The following is a 15,111-nucleotide window of genomic DNA, read 5'->3' as shown; positions in this document are numbered from 1 at the left end:
TACGGGTCTTATATTTGTTGTTACGGCTCCTGGGCTAGAGGGTTAAAGGTTGGTTTAGAAATATTACGTCTGTAATGGGGAAATCGATAGCGGGAGGGGTGGGGGAGTGGTGGGTAGTAAATCAGTTGAAAGGAATGTGTGTGGCGGGGATAGGGGAGGGGGTGTTGAAGCGGACTGGTGAGAAGTGGATGGTTAGACGGAAATAGTGAGACCTGTGAGGTTGAGAGGGGGAATAGTGAGACTAGGATTTTTAGAATTCAGATGGTGAGACTGTGAATGTGGGGAGTAAATGGTGAAACAGTGACTGGTGAGAGAGTGACTGGTGAGACAGTGGATGGTGAGACAGTGGATGGTGAGACAGTTGATGGTGAGACAGTTGATGGTGAGACAGTGGATGGTGAGACAGTGTCTGGTGAGACAGTGGATGGTGAGACAGTGACTGGTGAGACAGTGTCTGGTGAGACAGTGTCTGGTGAGACAGTGTCTGGTGAGACAGTGGATGGTGAGACAGTGGATGGTGAGACAGTGACTGGTGAGACAGTGTCTGGTGAGACAGTGGATGGTGAGACAGTGACTGGTGAGACAGTGTCTGGTGAGACAGTGGATGGTGAGACAGTGGATGGTGAGACAGTGGATGGTGAGACAGTGGATGGTGAGACAGTGGATGGTGAGACAGTGGATGGTGAGACAGTGGATGGTGAGACAGTGGATGGTGAGACAGTGATTGGTGAGACAGTGTCTGGTGAGACAGTGGATGGTGAGACAGTGGATGGTGAGACAGTGGATGGTGAGACAGTGATTGGTGAGACAGTGTCTGGTGAGACAGTGGATGGTGAGACAGTGGATGGTGAGACAGTGGATGGTGAGACAGTGGATGGTGAGACAGTGGATGGTGAGACAGTGTCTGGTGAGACAGTGGATGGTGAGACAGTGGATGGTGAGACAGTGGATGGTGAGACAGTGGATGGTGAGACAGTGGATGGTGAGACAGTGACTGGTGAGACAGTGTCTGGTGAGACAGTGGATGGTGAGACAGTGGATGGTGAGACAGTGGATGGTGAGACAGTGGATGGTGAGACAGTGACTGGTGAGACAGTGATTGGTGAGACAGTTACAACTAAGACAGTAAGACACAATAGGTTAAAAAAAAACTGGTTATAAACTAGGCTGCTGTCTCACTAGGGCAAGGGACAGAAGTCCTCGGCAAAAACTTCAAGTAACTTCACACTATTTCTCTAACTGTCCCTAGTGGTAACCCCCCTTCCTTGTCTCGCTCTCCAAGTCACAACTTACTATAGCTATGGTCTGCGTCTTTTTCTTTTCTCTGGAGATTCCAGGTGAGGGCCTGTCTTGCTATTATGGTTGTCGGCTTTCTGAATGTGTGGTCAATACATCATCCTTTTTTCTTTTTTTGGTGGACTTCATTTTCAGCGCGTCGTTGTTTTGTTCGTTGCCACAGTTCTGCTATGGTGGTGGCGTTGGAACACTATTTGTTGATTCCAGAATACATGATGGTGTAATAGTAACGACGTAATGCATTGTTGAATCAGTAAATGATGGAATATATACAGTAAAAGAGTAGATAATCCTAGCAATTTAGTGAAGCGAATGTCTGTTTACCTAATATTCCAGCAAACATTCAAATGTGTTATGCTAACAATGTAATGCTACAGTTGTTCAACTGTGTTGAAAGTTATATAATGGTTCACTTATGGTGCAGGGATGGTTGTGTGAAGTGGGTGATGATTTTTATAGTGCACTTAAAGTGGTGAATTAGTGATGGTAATGATGGCATAATAATGGTTTGTGTGGTAGTTTAATGTGAAAGAGATTGTGTGTTAATGCAACGACTATTTGTTTAGCAATCGATGGCAAAAATAATACAATATCTATCACGTTATAAAATTAAACTCAATGTATAACAGCGGGGAAGGGGGATGAGGGAGTCGAAAAAATATGTAAATGTAGTCTTGTTATACTAGTGCTTAAAACTTTTACAAAAGAAGACGATAAACTGTTTAAGAAAAATAAACCGGGAGTGATCTCCCCTAAACTTTCTCGAATCTAATATATAAAGCTCAGTTCTGTATGTAATGCATATGTTTGTCGTTGGTCTTGGATGAATTTAAGTGTTAGAAAATTATCGTGCGCATTTGTCTAAATTTATGAGCTAAAAAATTACTATTGAAAGTGTTGGGAAATAATTTTCATTTTTCAAATTATAGTAATAATTGTCGGCATGTTCATTAAACACAAGTTTAAAAAAAATATCATCTTTTACAAAAATTCTAATTATGTCTTTATTTAGTCCTATAGCACTTACTTCCCTTTGATAAATTAGGAAAACAAAATTACTTCCCTTTATAAAACCATTGCATTTTGTGGAAAATAATTTACTTTTTAATTACTTTGTTTTGGTGTTGGGAAAAAAAAAATTACATAATTAGCGGGGATTGATCAAGTGCAAATGTTGTTGGTGTTTTACGGATAAGCTTGGAGTATTAAAATTGTTCATTAAATTGAAACAGGCGCGTTCGTTTAAGTGAGTGCAAAAGACTATGAATAAGTTGGGGTACTATAGTCGTTCATTAAGCTAAAACAGGTGATTCCGCCCCGGGCGTTTATGTTCGCGTTAGTGTTTTCTTTGTGTTTAGGTGGGTTTGCGATAGTGGTTTCATTTTGATTTGGTTCGTTTTTGTTCTTTCTTTTTTCGTTTTTGTTTGTGTTTTTTTTTGTTTGGGTTTGTATTTGTGTTTTTGGTTGGTTTTGCGTTTGGATTTGGTTTGTTTTCGTTTGCTTTTTCGTTGTTTTTTTTTTTTGGTATTGGTGTTTGTGGTTGGGTTTGTTGTTAGGTTTTTGTTTTCGTTTGCTTTTTTGTTTGTTTTTTCTTTGTGTTTGTATTGGTGTTTGTGGTTGTGGTTGGGTTGGTTGTTAGGTTTTTGTTTTCGTTTGTATTTGTAATTGTGTTAGCGTTATGTTTGCGTTTTGTTGTTTTGGTTGGTTGTGTTTTGGGTGGGCAATGCCGGGTTTATGATGATTACTAAACACACAGGTAATGGCCTTTAACAGAAAGGTTTTTCACAGAAGCCAGAGCAGGGCCTGGCCGGGACGGCTAGTATTCTAATATAACACTACGTGGGATGTCAACTCGGAATATAGACATGATTTTTGTTAACTTAAACTTTTAAAAATAGAATAAAATCTAATAGAAAAAAAAAATTGCGCACCAAGCGAGCACCAAAACGAAATGTGCGTAATAGTGCGCAATATTATTAGTACTTTATAAATTTACATGCGTTTTTTGAGAAATCGGAAATAGCGTAAATTAGTACTTCCGGTAAACGGAAATTACTCAAAATTTGATAGAAGGTAGAGAATTAGATCTTTTACTTACATATGAAATTTCATTTATCTATCTGAAATAGTACTCAAGTTATAGGCTTTTGAAAAATTCAAAGTAGGAAAAGTACCACTTCCGGTTGTCGGAAATCGCTCAAAAGTTGATACGGATCTACGATTTTGATATAATACTTATATATGAAATTTCATCAACCTAGCTGTAACGGTACTCAAGTTATCGTGTTTACACACGGACAGACACACAGACACACAGACACACACACACACACACACACACAGACATACGGACAAGATTGCAAAATTATGTTTTTCCGTATCAGTGAGGTGTAAAACGTCGAGATTTGTAAAAATCTCGATTTTTTTTTTTTGCACGTTTACAATACTTTCTCTATACTACGTATATACGAGAAAGTAAAAAACAAAAAGCTGTAATCTTGAAGATTTACTATCTGGAACAAAACCTTGACTAATCCGCATTCCTGACATCTATTGTCATTTAAAGAACTGCTCACCAGCTTAAATAAAAAAAAAAGACCAAATCAATCTAATGCTTGAGAAACCGCTTAAAAATTGTTTACCATGCATATTTAATCACGTAAATGTTGTTTTTTTTAAACCAACAAAACAAAAACTAATCGAAACTATTCAATGAAACAAACAACACGTTCGTTCGACGTTTAACACAATAGAGAGCTAACAGTCATAAAAAAATTAATCGATTCAGTCTTAAAAAAAATAAAAATAAAATAAAAACAAAACAAAACAAAACAACCACACAAAGGCGACAGCAACAAAAAAAAACAAAAAAAAACAACAACAACAGAGTCTTTAGGTTGAAAATTTGTTTCACTACTCGCTGAGTTTCCAGGCCGAGGTAGGAGAAGTGTGCGGGTGGGGAGGGTGGGGGTCGACACGCCCGAATCAACACGTGAGAGCAGTGTGGGGGATTTATCGGAGGCAATTTCCGGCCAACCTTACTGCAGTAAATATTGGTTCTTTAGGTCAGCCGCTGTGTGTATACTAAAACATAATCGATATCGATTGGGTTCTGGAGAGCGGAGGTATTTAATTTGTGCCTGGGGTGGGAGGGCGTTTAATATCTGCCTGAAAGTTGTTGGGGGCATTAAATCTCGGTTGAGAGAGATCGGAGGTATTTAATAAATGCCTGTGTTGGGGCATTTAGTATCACATATAGAGTGGGAGAGGGCATTGAATACCTACCTAATAGAGTGGGGCATTAAATTTCTGCCTGAAAGTTTGGGGCATTAAATCTCGGTTGAGAGAGAGTTATTAAATACCTGAGTGGTGGTATTTAGTATCCGATATAGAGTGGGAGAGGGCATTGAATATCTACCAAATAGTGTGGGGCATTAAATATCTGCCTGAAAGTTGGGGGCATTAAATCTCGGTTGAGAGAGAGAGAGTTAATAAATATCTGAGTGGGGGCATTTGGTATCAGATTTAGAATGGGAGAGGGCATTGGATATCTGCCTGAAAGTTTGGGGCATCAAATCTCGGTTGAGAGAGATCGGAGGTATTTAATAATGCCTGAGTTGGGGCATTTAGTATCACATATAGAGTGGGAGAGGGCATTGAATACCTACCTAATAGAGTGGGGCATTAAATATCTGCCTGAAAGTTTGGGGCATTAAATCTCGGTTGAGAGAGAGTTATTAAATACCTGAGTGGTGGTATTTAGTATCAGATTTAGAGTGGGAGAGGGCATAGACTATCTGCATAAGAGAGTGGGGCATTAAATATCTGCCTGAAAGTTTGGGGCATTAAATCTCGGTTGAGAGAGAGTTAATAAATACCTGAGTGGTGGTATTTAGTATCAGATTTAGAGTGGGAGAGGGCATAGACTATCTGCACAAGAGAGTGGGGCATTTCGTTTCAAAATAAGAGTGGGAGGAGGGCATTAAATATATGTTGAGATATCGGAGGTATATAATACATATCTGAGAGGGGGCATTCAGTATCAGATTTAGAGTGGGGGTGGGGGGGGGGGGCAAAAACATTTGCCAGAAAGCGTGGGACATTTAGTAAATGCGACAGTAAGGCATTTATGATCGGAATGAGAGTGGGACATTTTATATCATCATATGAGCGTGGGGCATTTAAGAGAAGTAGGATGGGCATAAGATATAAGCATGACAGTGGCGCATTTAAAATTTGCCTGAAAAAATAATTTCCACATGATTCCTAAAAATGTTTTTTCTTGTTACCTTCTCCAAAAATGTTTCGCATTGTGAACACATTGTATTTGTTTTTGGTTTTTATTAATGTTCATCCATTCAACACTTTAAAATACACATTTTAACATTTTATAGTGTTTTGATTGTTATGTCAAATCTGAAAATGCGCTATTTTTATGCCATTTTTAAAAATATTTTTTGGCACCCCGACAAGATGAAGGGGGGCAAAATCAATAGAGACCTTAATTATGATGCCTTTACAGTCTCGGAAATGTTGGGCCGCTCTATGACAGAAATATCCCGTGGGTCAGGCCAAGCAAGGGACGTGATTTCTTGACGGTTTGTTGAGAATAGGGGGGGGGGGGGGTGTCTCTCAGCGGCTGGTGAGGTAGTGGGGTTGTGGACATGGGGCGGGGGTCACTTAACTGTATCTTTTGGTGGTTAGGAGGTCGTTCGTTTGTAACTTTTGGTGGGAATGGGATCCTTTGGTTGTGTCTTTTGATGGGTATGGGGTAGTTTGGTTGAAGCATGTTTAGGTTGTGGTATATTTATTTAAGTGTGGTAGGTCAATGGTGTAATTAGTTCAACACGTTTGCATAGTGTTATATTTAGCCTAGTCTGTTTTATGGCTAGTAGAGTCATGTGGAAGACAGATGAAAATGAACACAATCAACGAACTCTTGCTCCGCGGCTCGAGAAAACACATATACTTGATCTACAAGAAACGTGAATAAATACACATCTCATCAAAAATAAACCGGGAGTGATCTCCCCTAAACTTTCTCGAATATTCTTATATAACTTGGAATATATACATGATTTTTAATTACTTAAACTTTTAGAAATAGAATAGAATCTCATAGAAAAAAGAATTGCGCACCAAACGAACGCCAAAACAAAATGTGCATAATAGTGCGCAATATTATTAGTAATTTATAAATTTACATGCGTTTTTTGAGAAATCGGAAATAGCGTAAATTAGTACTTCCCGTCAACGGAAATTACTCAAAATTTGACAGAAGGTAGAGAATTTGATCTTTTACTTACATGTGAAATTTCTTTTATCTATCTGAAATTGTACTCAAGTTATAGGCTTTTGAAAAATTAAAAGTAGAAAAAGTACCACTTCCGGTTATCGGAAATCGCTCAAAAGTAGTTACGGATCTACAATTTTGATAAAATACTTATATATGAAATTTCATCAACCTAGCTGTAACTGTACTCAAGTTATCGTGTTTACACACAGACAGACAATCACACACAGACAGACACACACACAGACATAAGGACAAGATTGCAAAATTATGTTTTTCCGTATCAGTGAGGTGTAAAACGTTTTTTGTTTTGTACGATTACAAGACTTACTCTATACTTCGTATATATGACAAAGTAAAAAAACACACTTTTTTCACAACACCATTCCTCTACCTATCTCCTCACATTCACCAGTTCACACACCTGTCTTACACACCTCTGCCGTGTTCTACATATTTACCTTTTATTTACATTTCACATGACCGTCGTCACATTTAGACTAAACATTTGGACTAGCCAACAAACGTACCACATTTTTAAAACATCAAACGAGAGCTAAGCGATTTATATTGCAAGTTGAATGAAAACCTGCCTGAAATGTTATAATCAATAAGTATTTAATTCCAAAACAAAAAACAAGAACATTTTTATTCAAATCGAATTTCCAGACCTGATTCACGTAGCTAGGGTCTTGTTTTTTTTTTTCATATATTTTTCATGTAGGCAAACTTTTAGAATCGGCGAGAAACTATTCACCGAACTCAGGAAGACAATTACAGCTAATCAAGATGGCATTAATTTTAGAGACGCAGCCAGGAGAGACACGGAGACCTCCCCCCGGGGGGTGCCAGAACAAAATGAACCGTTGCCCGTATGTAGAGATGGATGTTTTCTTCCTGGGGAATTCGCCACCACGGCCTGGGGTAGAATGTGCTAGAATTTTTTGTTTAAGGTTTCCGTTCCTATTCTCGCATTATTTGTTGGCTTTTACGCGTGGGGGTTGAATTGTCGTGGGGTTTCACTAAAGGAAGCTTTAGAAGCGTCATAATATAACTGTATGCATTTCTATACACCACACACACACACACACACACACACATATATATATATATATATATATATATATATATATATATATATATATATATATATATATATATATATATATATATATATATATATATATATATATATATGTACGCACCGTCACCTTTTTCATTGTGGGGAAAAATATTACTTTTCTTGTATTTTAACGTTTATTATTAACTTATTATATTATTAATTTGTTAATTGTTAATTTAGTATCTTTGCAGTAGTGATTTAGTTTGCCTCGAGTTGCAAATTTGTAGTTAAAAGTTAGGCAATCCATCACTGAGTACCGGCACCTATTTTTTTTTCACACAAAAAAGCACTGTATACATATATATGAGACTGAGCTAAAATTAAACCGACGTATAAAAGAATATTGTGATCAGTAAAATGCCTGGCCACATTTATTTTCTCTAAAGCAAGTCATATATGGTGACAGTAAATATGCGCTGAGATCAGAACATAGTGGGTATTACATAGAGCAAGTCTTTTTGTTTTCAAAAATAGTGGAGGAATCGTAAGGAATGGTATACAAAATCTCAAAGTAGCAACACGTTTTTGCCAGTTATATATTGTTCAAAATAGGTTTAGAAATCTTCGATTCCTTACATTTATCGAATCTATTTTTATTTTAAAAAATAATTGTATGTTTTAGTAGACGAGGGAGAGAAGATGAAGTCATGTTACGAATTTTGGCGACCAGTTTCTTTATTTTCAACCTTCCATCCGTATCCTCATAAGCCTATTGAAAAGTACAATCAAGAAAATTGCCCAGATTTTCAAATTTTTCACCGGCTAATTGTACGCAAGCGGGTCTTTACCTAGGCGAGACAACTCGGTACAATGCCCAGGCGAGACAACTCGATTCAAAGCTCAGGCGAGACAACTCGATACATTAGCGCAACAAACGCGATCCGCACATCTTTATTTGGGTGTTAGGATAGTCAGGGTTAATAGTAGGCCGAGTGATGTCAGCCGCTGAAAGGAGATGGTGATACCGGAAGCTCTGGTTTCCATGGACGCGGTGAGTAAAGGTCAAGGAAAACAAAACATGTATGTGGTTAAAGCAGAGGCGTAGCGAGGGGGGGGGGGGGCGTGGGGGGGTGCGGATAGCACCGGGTGACACCATTTAGGGGGGGGGGGGGTGAAACCAAGTCAAAAAATAGCAAAATATATAGAGAAAAATGATAATTCCACTTAATTAAGTGATTAATTCGAGTGTCAAATAGTCTTTTAAGAGGTGCAAATCGAAAGTTTGAGGGGGGTGGGGTGGAAATGGAAAGTTTGAGGGAGGGGGGGGGGGGGTGCAAATCAAAAGTTTGAGGGGGGGGGGGGGGTGGTGTAAATCGAAAATTGAAAGTTTGTCCCCGGGAAGAGTCGCTACGCCTCTGGGGGGGTGACACCATTAAGTGCCGCACTGGGTAGCACCCGACCTCGCTACGCCACTGGGTTAAAGAGATGCTATATCACCAGATACACCGGGTAAAGTATTATGTGTTACTTTTGTTGTGAGCTTATGTAAGAGAAGTAGTTTATTTCAAGGCTAGATCTGATGCATAATATAAGTTGAGTAATGTGTTTGATGATACGACTCTATGTTAAAAGATTTTTAAAAACAGTAAATTCCTTTTCGAACATGACGGTCGATGTTACAATTCACGCAGAGTTCACCTGTTTCTGCGACTTTACCTGTACTTTCCCTAACATCAGTTCGGTACAATCAGATCTGTACAGGGCCGGCGCTACCCATAAGGCGAACTAGGCGGTCGCCTAGGGCGCCATCCCTACGGGGGCGCAAAAGGTTTAATCGCAATTATCAATGAACAACTTTTATAAAGGAGTAGCGATCTATTTCGGCACCCAGGACGAACTATCAATTTTGCACCCCCCACCCCAAAATTAGGTCTATATAGGCCTATATGTATTCGCGATGGTGATAATGCAACCCCACCTCCCTAATTTGGAAAGGTCGGGGCGCTTTTTACCAGTCACTTTGCCTTTTTAATTTGGTGTCACATAATTGGTGTAGAAAACGATTAAAAACAAGTTCGTAATTTAAATTTCGAACATTTAAATAGGGCTTGTAAGTCTCGTTTTCTCTGACTTTGAGTTAGAAATCTGTCCTGGTGTATAGAGTTTTGTCATGACGGGGTGTTCAAAGTATTGTACTTGTTTGGTAAGGTTTGATGAATCGTTTAGATTTGGGAGTAACGGCGGAAGGCTGATAGTGATATGGTTTCGTAGGTATAAAGTATCTAAGAGTTAAAGTGTCATATTTTTTATTCGGCTGTTTTGTAGTTGAAGGTCTAGTGGAATCTGATTGGTAGTAGAGAGATGAGAATGCAGGTGATGAAGTATCGTTGTTCTGAAGTTCGGGAGTATTGATTCTTGTGGTAGTAAGGTATCGAATAATAATTACTGTTAACGTGTAGTAGTAGGTCCAGTGAAATCGTTGTTGATTGGGAGTACCGTTTGTAGAGCTTGGTGAAGTTAAACGAGTTGGTGTCGTAGTTCTGGAACATCGAGTCTAGTTATGTTTAGGTATCAAAGTTTGATATGTGTTGTGAATGTAGTAGAGTATATCGAGTAGTCGAGTTTATCGTAAGTTAAATTATTTGAATTCAGGACGTAACACATTACAAAGTAAGGTAGGCGTTCTCTAGTTGAAAAATCTTGTTTTTAGGAATCTATATTACCATTCTTAAAGTATTAATATTTATTAAATAGGATAGAATTTATAACAAACTGTAAACTTTGTTTTTTCAAAATATAATTTTTTTTATAACTGATCAATAATTCTAGCAATGCCTAATACAGTTACCCGTGTTCGATTTTTTGAAAGACATCCCTTTATTTTGGGGATTTAAAATTTTATAACCAGACTCCTAGCATTAAAATTAATGCATGTCATAAAAATTGAATAGAAGTATGTTATAATAAAGCTACCGTTTTTAAACTTTCAAACAAAACATACAGATAAGTACTCAATAGGTAAAATATATTGTTTTCACAAAGATACATAGCTAAAATAGAAATTTTATTATAAATATCACATAATGAAATTTAGAGCGTCTTATTGTGTTTTTTAAACATGTCTTAAGTTATACTTTGTTAATTTAGCAATTCTAGTGGAAGTTATTTCCCTTGAATAAAAATTTTTTCTTTGGATTTTCAATCGGAGATTATTCTTTGCTTAACTTTACATTCATTTCAAATTCCCGCACCTTAGGTTGACCACTTTCATATAAAGACAACACTAACTTATTATTTGTTACTGTAAAAATTATATAGAGCTGAAGTTCTAAGCATAATAGTTTGGTATGTCTTTTTAGCATTATCAAGTTAAAAAACAAATACATTAGTTGCCGTTGTAGATTGCAATACTTGTTTGTAGACATAGTCTTAGTCGTAAATTAAACTTATAACGTGTATGCAATTGATAAATGAATATGTCACATTAAATGAATTGCTTTCTTATACATATGTTTTAGCAATTAGTTTTTGTGAAAGTGGGCGTTTAATAAGTTTTGTCGAGGGCGCTAAATAACCTGGCGCCGGGACTGGATCTGTGTAGTTTCAGCGGGTTCAAACTCAAGACTTTCGGGTAGGCAGTCTAGCGCTCTACTTCTAGACCTCGCCTTCCCAGATTGAAGTTTATGCGAGCACGTATTTTTGTATTTTTAAAACAGGTAGCTGTAGGGTGAGGGTGGGGATGAAGTATTTTACATTTGCATGTTCGAGTATTCTAGGGTCTCTATATAAATATAAATGTATTAATTTAGAAACGATATAGCAGGATTGAAAACCTTCGTATTGATGAAGACTGATGAGCCGCCAATTGTTGTTGTTGTTGTTTTGGATGAACCTGCAAGCTAAGCGGTTGTCTATTACAGAGGTTAAAGTCACTTTTACTTGTATTCCTATAACCAACTTTTTTTTCTGCGCACTTAATTTCTTCTTTGCGCATTGTTTTTAACCCTTAAATTAATTAAATTTACATTGTTTACTTTTTAAATTTCAAATATACCGCCTCCTCCCTCTCACCCCCTCATAATAAAACTTTTTTGACAATTTCTTTGGTAAAATAAATGAAAATTGTCACTGCCCTGATGATGAAAGTTTTTCCACAGACGCATCTAACTAGCTTAGCACAGACATGGTGAACATGCTTTTAGCAAAATCAATACCATAGTTTTTTTCTTCTTGAGATTTTGATATTTATGATCTTGTGGACGGGGTTATTTTTGTCTTTGTCAGTTTGAGAATTTTGTAAAAGAAATGTATTGATTTAAGTTGGTGTTGTGTGTTGAAATGGTGGTTCGTCCGTTAACTACATAATGTTATAACTATAAGGTCTATTCGGTTTTATGGTGTTCAATAACATTTTACAGATAAATTATTTAGTAACAAATACCGAAGGCCTTTATTTTAGAACTAAGCATTGAATTTAGAAACAATGTATAATGACGAGTCACAAATAATTTATTTTGGAACCAATATGTATCAACATTTAATTTGGCTTTGTAGGGTTAAATAGCATTTCATTAATGTGAGCGGCTGGAGTGTATTTTTATTATTTGTAACTTAGAAGGCGAATGTATCGTTTGGTTTCATGTCGTAAATTGTTCGTAGTTTTTTAGTTGTGTAGTCCCGTATTATGGCGCCGCTGTCTCACTGTTTATGTCCCTGGTAATTGCTAGTTTGTATATATTTCGTTTATATTGTTGTCATTGTTTATATTAAGTGTCTTTTTATAATATTCTGTTGCATGTTTCGTCGTGTTTGGTTTGTTATCCGTGAATTAGGGACTATTTGTTTACGTGTAGAGTGTGAGGTGTGTGGAAGTCGGTTTCCGGCTTGTTCAACTCTGTCTTTTGTGTGGAAAGAGCGGTGAAGGGAGCAGGCAGTCTCTCTGGTCATCCAGTGAAAAGAATAGCAAATTCGCACCATCCAGCCTTATTTATTTTGTGTTTGTGTTCGTCATAGTCCTGGTAAGTTAGATATAAGTTTATTTCTTTGCTATGTTTATTTTTTGCTATGCTCTTTATTTTGATAACTGGCCATAAGATTTTTGTGATTGTTTTCTGACCGCCATTGTGGTCAGGCCATGTGGACTCAGATTCTGAGTTTTTATGGTCATTTTATTACTTTGTTGTATCTCTTGGGCTTGTGTGAAGCCAAGGATACTGCTTATTTATACTTGGCCCACAGTTATGGTTTACTCCTGGCTGTTGGGTTAAGTGGTATACGTATTCTATTGATTGTATCCCTTGGGCTGGTGTTAAGCCAGGGATAGAGGTAATTTTAGACTTGACCCGCAGCTATGGTTTACTCCTGGCTGTCGGGTTAAGTAATACGCACATTTTATTGATTGTGTCCCTTGGGCTGGTGTTAAGCCAGGGATAAAGGTATTTTTAGACTTGACCCGCAGCTATGGTTTACTCCTGGCTGTTGGGTTAAGTAGTAGAGTTGTTACCTGACCCACAGTCACGGTTCGTTCCGGACTGTCGGGTTTGGTTATAATATTATTATCTTTATAGTGACCTTTCGCTTCCTGTGGTGATCATGTTGATCCCCAGGAGAGTGTTCGGTTCGTTCTAGTCACTGTGAAGGTACACTTGTTTTTAATAGATTTTATTTTACTTAGCCTTTTGTTAGGCTGGTAACTGTGTTGAGCTAGTAGTTTGAGCTCAGTGTCCTGGCAGTGTTCCAGTTAATTGTTAAAGTATGTTCTGTGTGAACTACCTGCAGGTGGTGGAGATGTAATCCAGCCAGCCTGTGGTTAATGCTTTGTATATAACTTTTTTTGTAAAGTAATTAATTTATTTGTTTTCCTTTTTCTAGGACGTAGTCCGAAATTGGGTGTTGTGTTTGATGTAAAAAGTTTGTTTCGTTTGGTTCTGTTTTGTGTCAGTTTATATCTATTCTTTTTTTATAACTTTTGGTTCCATGCAATAAATTTTATTAACTGTAAAAGTTTTTGTTTTATTTTAGTAGCTTATTATTTAGACTAAGGTTAGGGTTCAACCACTGTGGGTTCTACCACGGTTGCACTGACCGGACAGATTAGTTAGTTAAGCCTAGAAGGGTAGATATTAGGTATCCCCCCTAGCAGGGCTTACAAATTGGTAGCACGAGTGGGGTTTTGGGGTCGTGGAACACAAGTTCTTGGAGCTGACGTCGGACCGAGGACTGGCTCAGGTTTTCAAGGAACTGGTCCCGAAGAAATTCCGTGTCGGTCTGTGGGACCTGCAGGGTGCCCTGCCTTGCAACAAGGGTCTTGAATGCCCGGTGTAGGCGGTGTGAGTAGGCCCTCACTGACTCATGTGGGCCCTGTTGCACCGTTTGGAATTGAGCCATGAGCTGCGAGACGCTCCTCTTCTCGCCATACACCTCCCGGAGGAGCCTGATGGTGGCTTCCGGGTCGCGGTTCAGGTCGTCACCCCTGCAACTCAGCTCCTCCCGCACTGCCTCGCCCAGGTACTGCCAGAGGAGGTCCTTCTGCTCATCGGCCGTGAGATCCTTCCTGACCTTCCAGGCAGCCCGGACTTCTTCAATGAAGCGATCCACCTCAGAGGCATGGCTGTCTCCATGAAACCTCCTAATGTGGACCTCCCTGGGTGGGACGATGATTATGTTGGTCGATGCAGCCTCCGCCATCTCGTCCTAATTGGGTGTTGAGACTACAAACAATTCCTACACTAAACAAAAACTAAACACATATGGTTCCAAAAAGGGCCTATCAAAACAAAAAATTTAACTAAGCTACACCTAGCCCTAGCAAAAAAACAAAAATTTAACTAGACTAAAGCACTGACCCCACTCGTGCTACCAATTTTATTATTTGTAACTTAGAAGGCGAATGTATCGTTTGGTTTCATGTCGTAAATTGTTCGTAGTTTTTTAGTTGTGTAGTCCCGTATTATGGCGCCGCTGTCTCACTGTTTATGTCCCTGGTAATTGCTAGTTTGTATATATTTCGTTTATATTGTTGTCATTGTTTATATTAAGTGTCTTTTTATAATATTCTGTTGCATGTTTCGTCGTGTTTGGTTTGTTATCCGTGAATTAGGGACTATTTGTTTACGTGTAGAGTGTGAGGTGTGTGGAAGTCGGTTTCCGGCTTGTTCAACTCTGTCTTTTGTGTGGAAAGAGCGGTGAAGGGAGCAGGCAGTCTCTCTGGTCATCCAGTGAAAAGAATAGCAAATTCGCACCATCCAGCCTTATTTATTTTGTGTTTGTGTTCGTCATAGTCCTGGTAAGTTAGATATAAGTTTATTTCTTTGCTATGTTTATTTTTTGCTATGCTCTTTATTTTGATAACTGGCCATAAGATTTTTGTGATTGTTTTCTGACCGCCATTGTGGTCAGGCCATGTGGACTCAGATTCTGAGTTTTTATGGTCATTTTATTACTTTGTTGTATCTCTTGG

General features: G+C 38.3%; 1 protein-coding gene across 1 annotated transcript; it reads right to left on the bottom strand.

The window, feature by feature from the left end:
• Window positions 1–257: 257 nt before the first annotated feature.
• LOC131951642 (mucin-2-like) lies at window positions 258–14,339 on the bottom strand. The gene is made up of 2 exons (XM_059313985.1): window positions 13,802–14,339; window positions 258–1,117 (listed from the first exon to the last, which is right to left on the bottom strand). The coding sequence occupies exons 1-2, from the start codon at window positions 14,337–14,339 to the stop codon at window positions 258–260; spliced, it is 1,398 nt and encodes a 465-aa protein (XP_059169968.1).
• Between the last annotated feature and the right edge of the window lie 772 nt (window positions 14,340–15,111).

This window comes from Physella acuta, unplaced genomic scaffold, assembly GCF_028476545.2.
Source record: "Physella acuta isolate Inbredline_101_S28 unplaced genomic scaffold, ASM2847654v3 ptg000819l, whole genome shotgun sequence".
In the NCBI taxonomy this organism is placed as follows: Eukaryota; Metazoa; Mollusca; class Gastropoda; family Physidae; genus Physella; species Physella acuta.
The sequence above is the reverse complement of the archived record's forward strand: the minus strand, read 5'-3'. Positions and strand labels throughout refer to the sequence as shown.

Excerpts from the sequence above, each read along its gene's own strand:
- LOC131951642 (XM_059313985.1), bottom strand. The coding sequence starts at position 14,339 with ATGGCGGAGGCTGCATCGACCAACATAATCATCGTCCCACCCAGGGAG. Across the intron at positions 1,118-13,801 it reads CCCACTCGTGCTACCAATTT|TTGTAACTGTCTCACCAATC; the intron begins GTAAGCCCTGCT and ends TTACTGTCTTAG.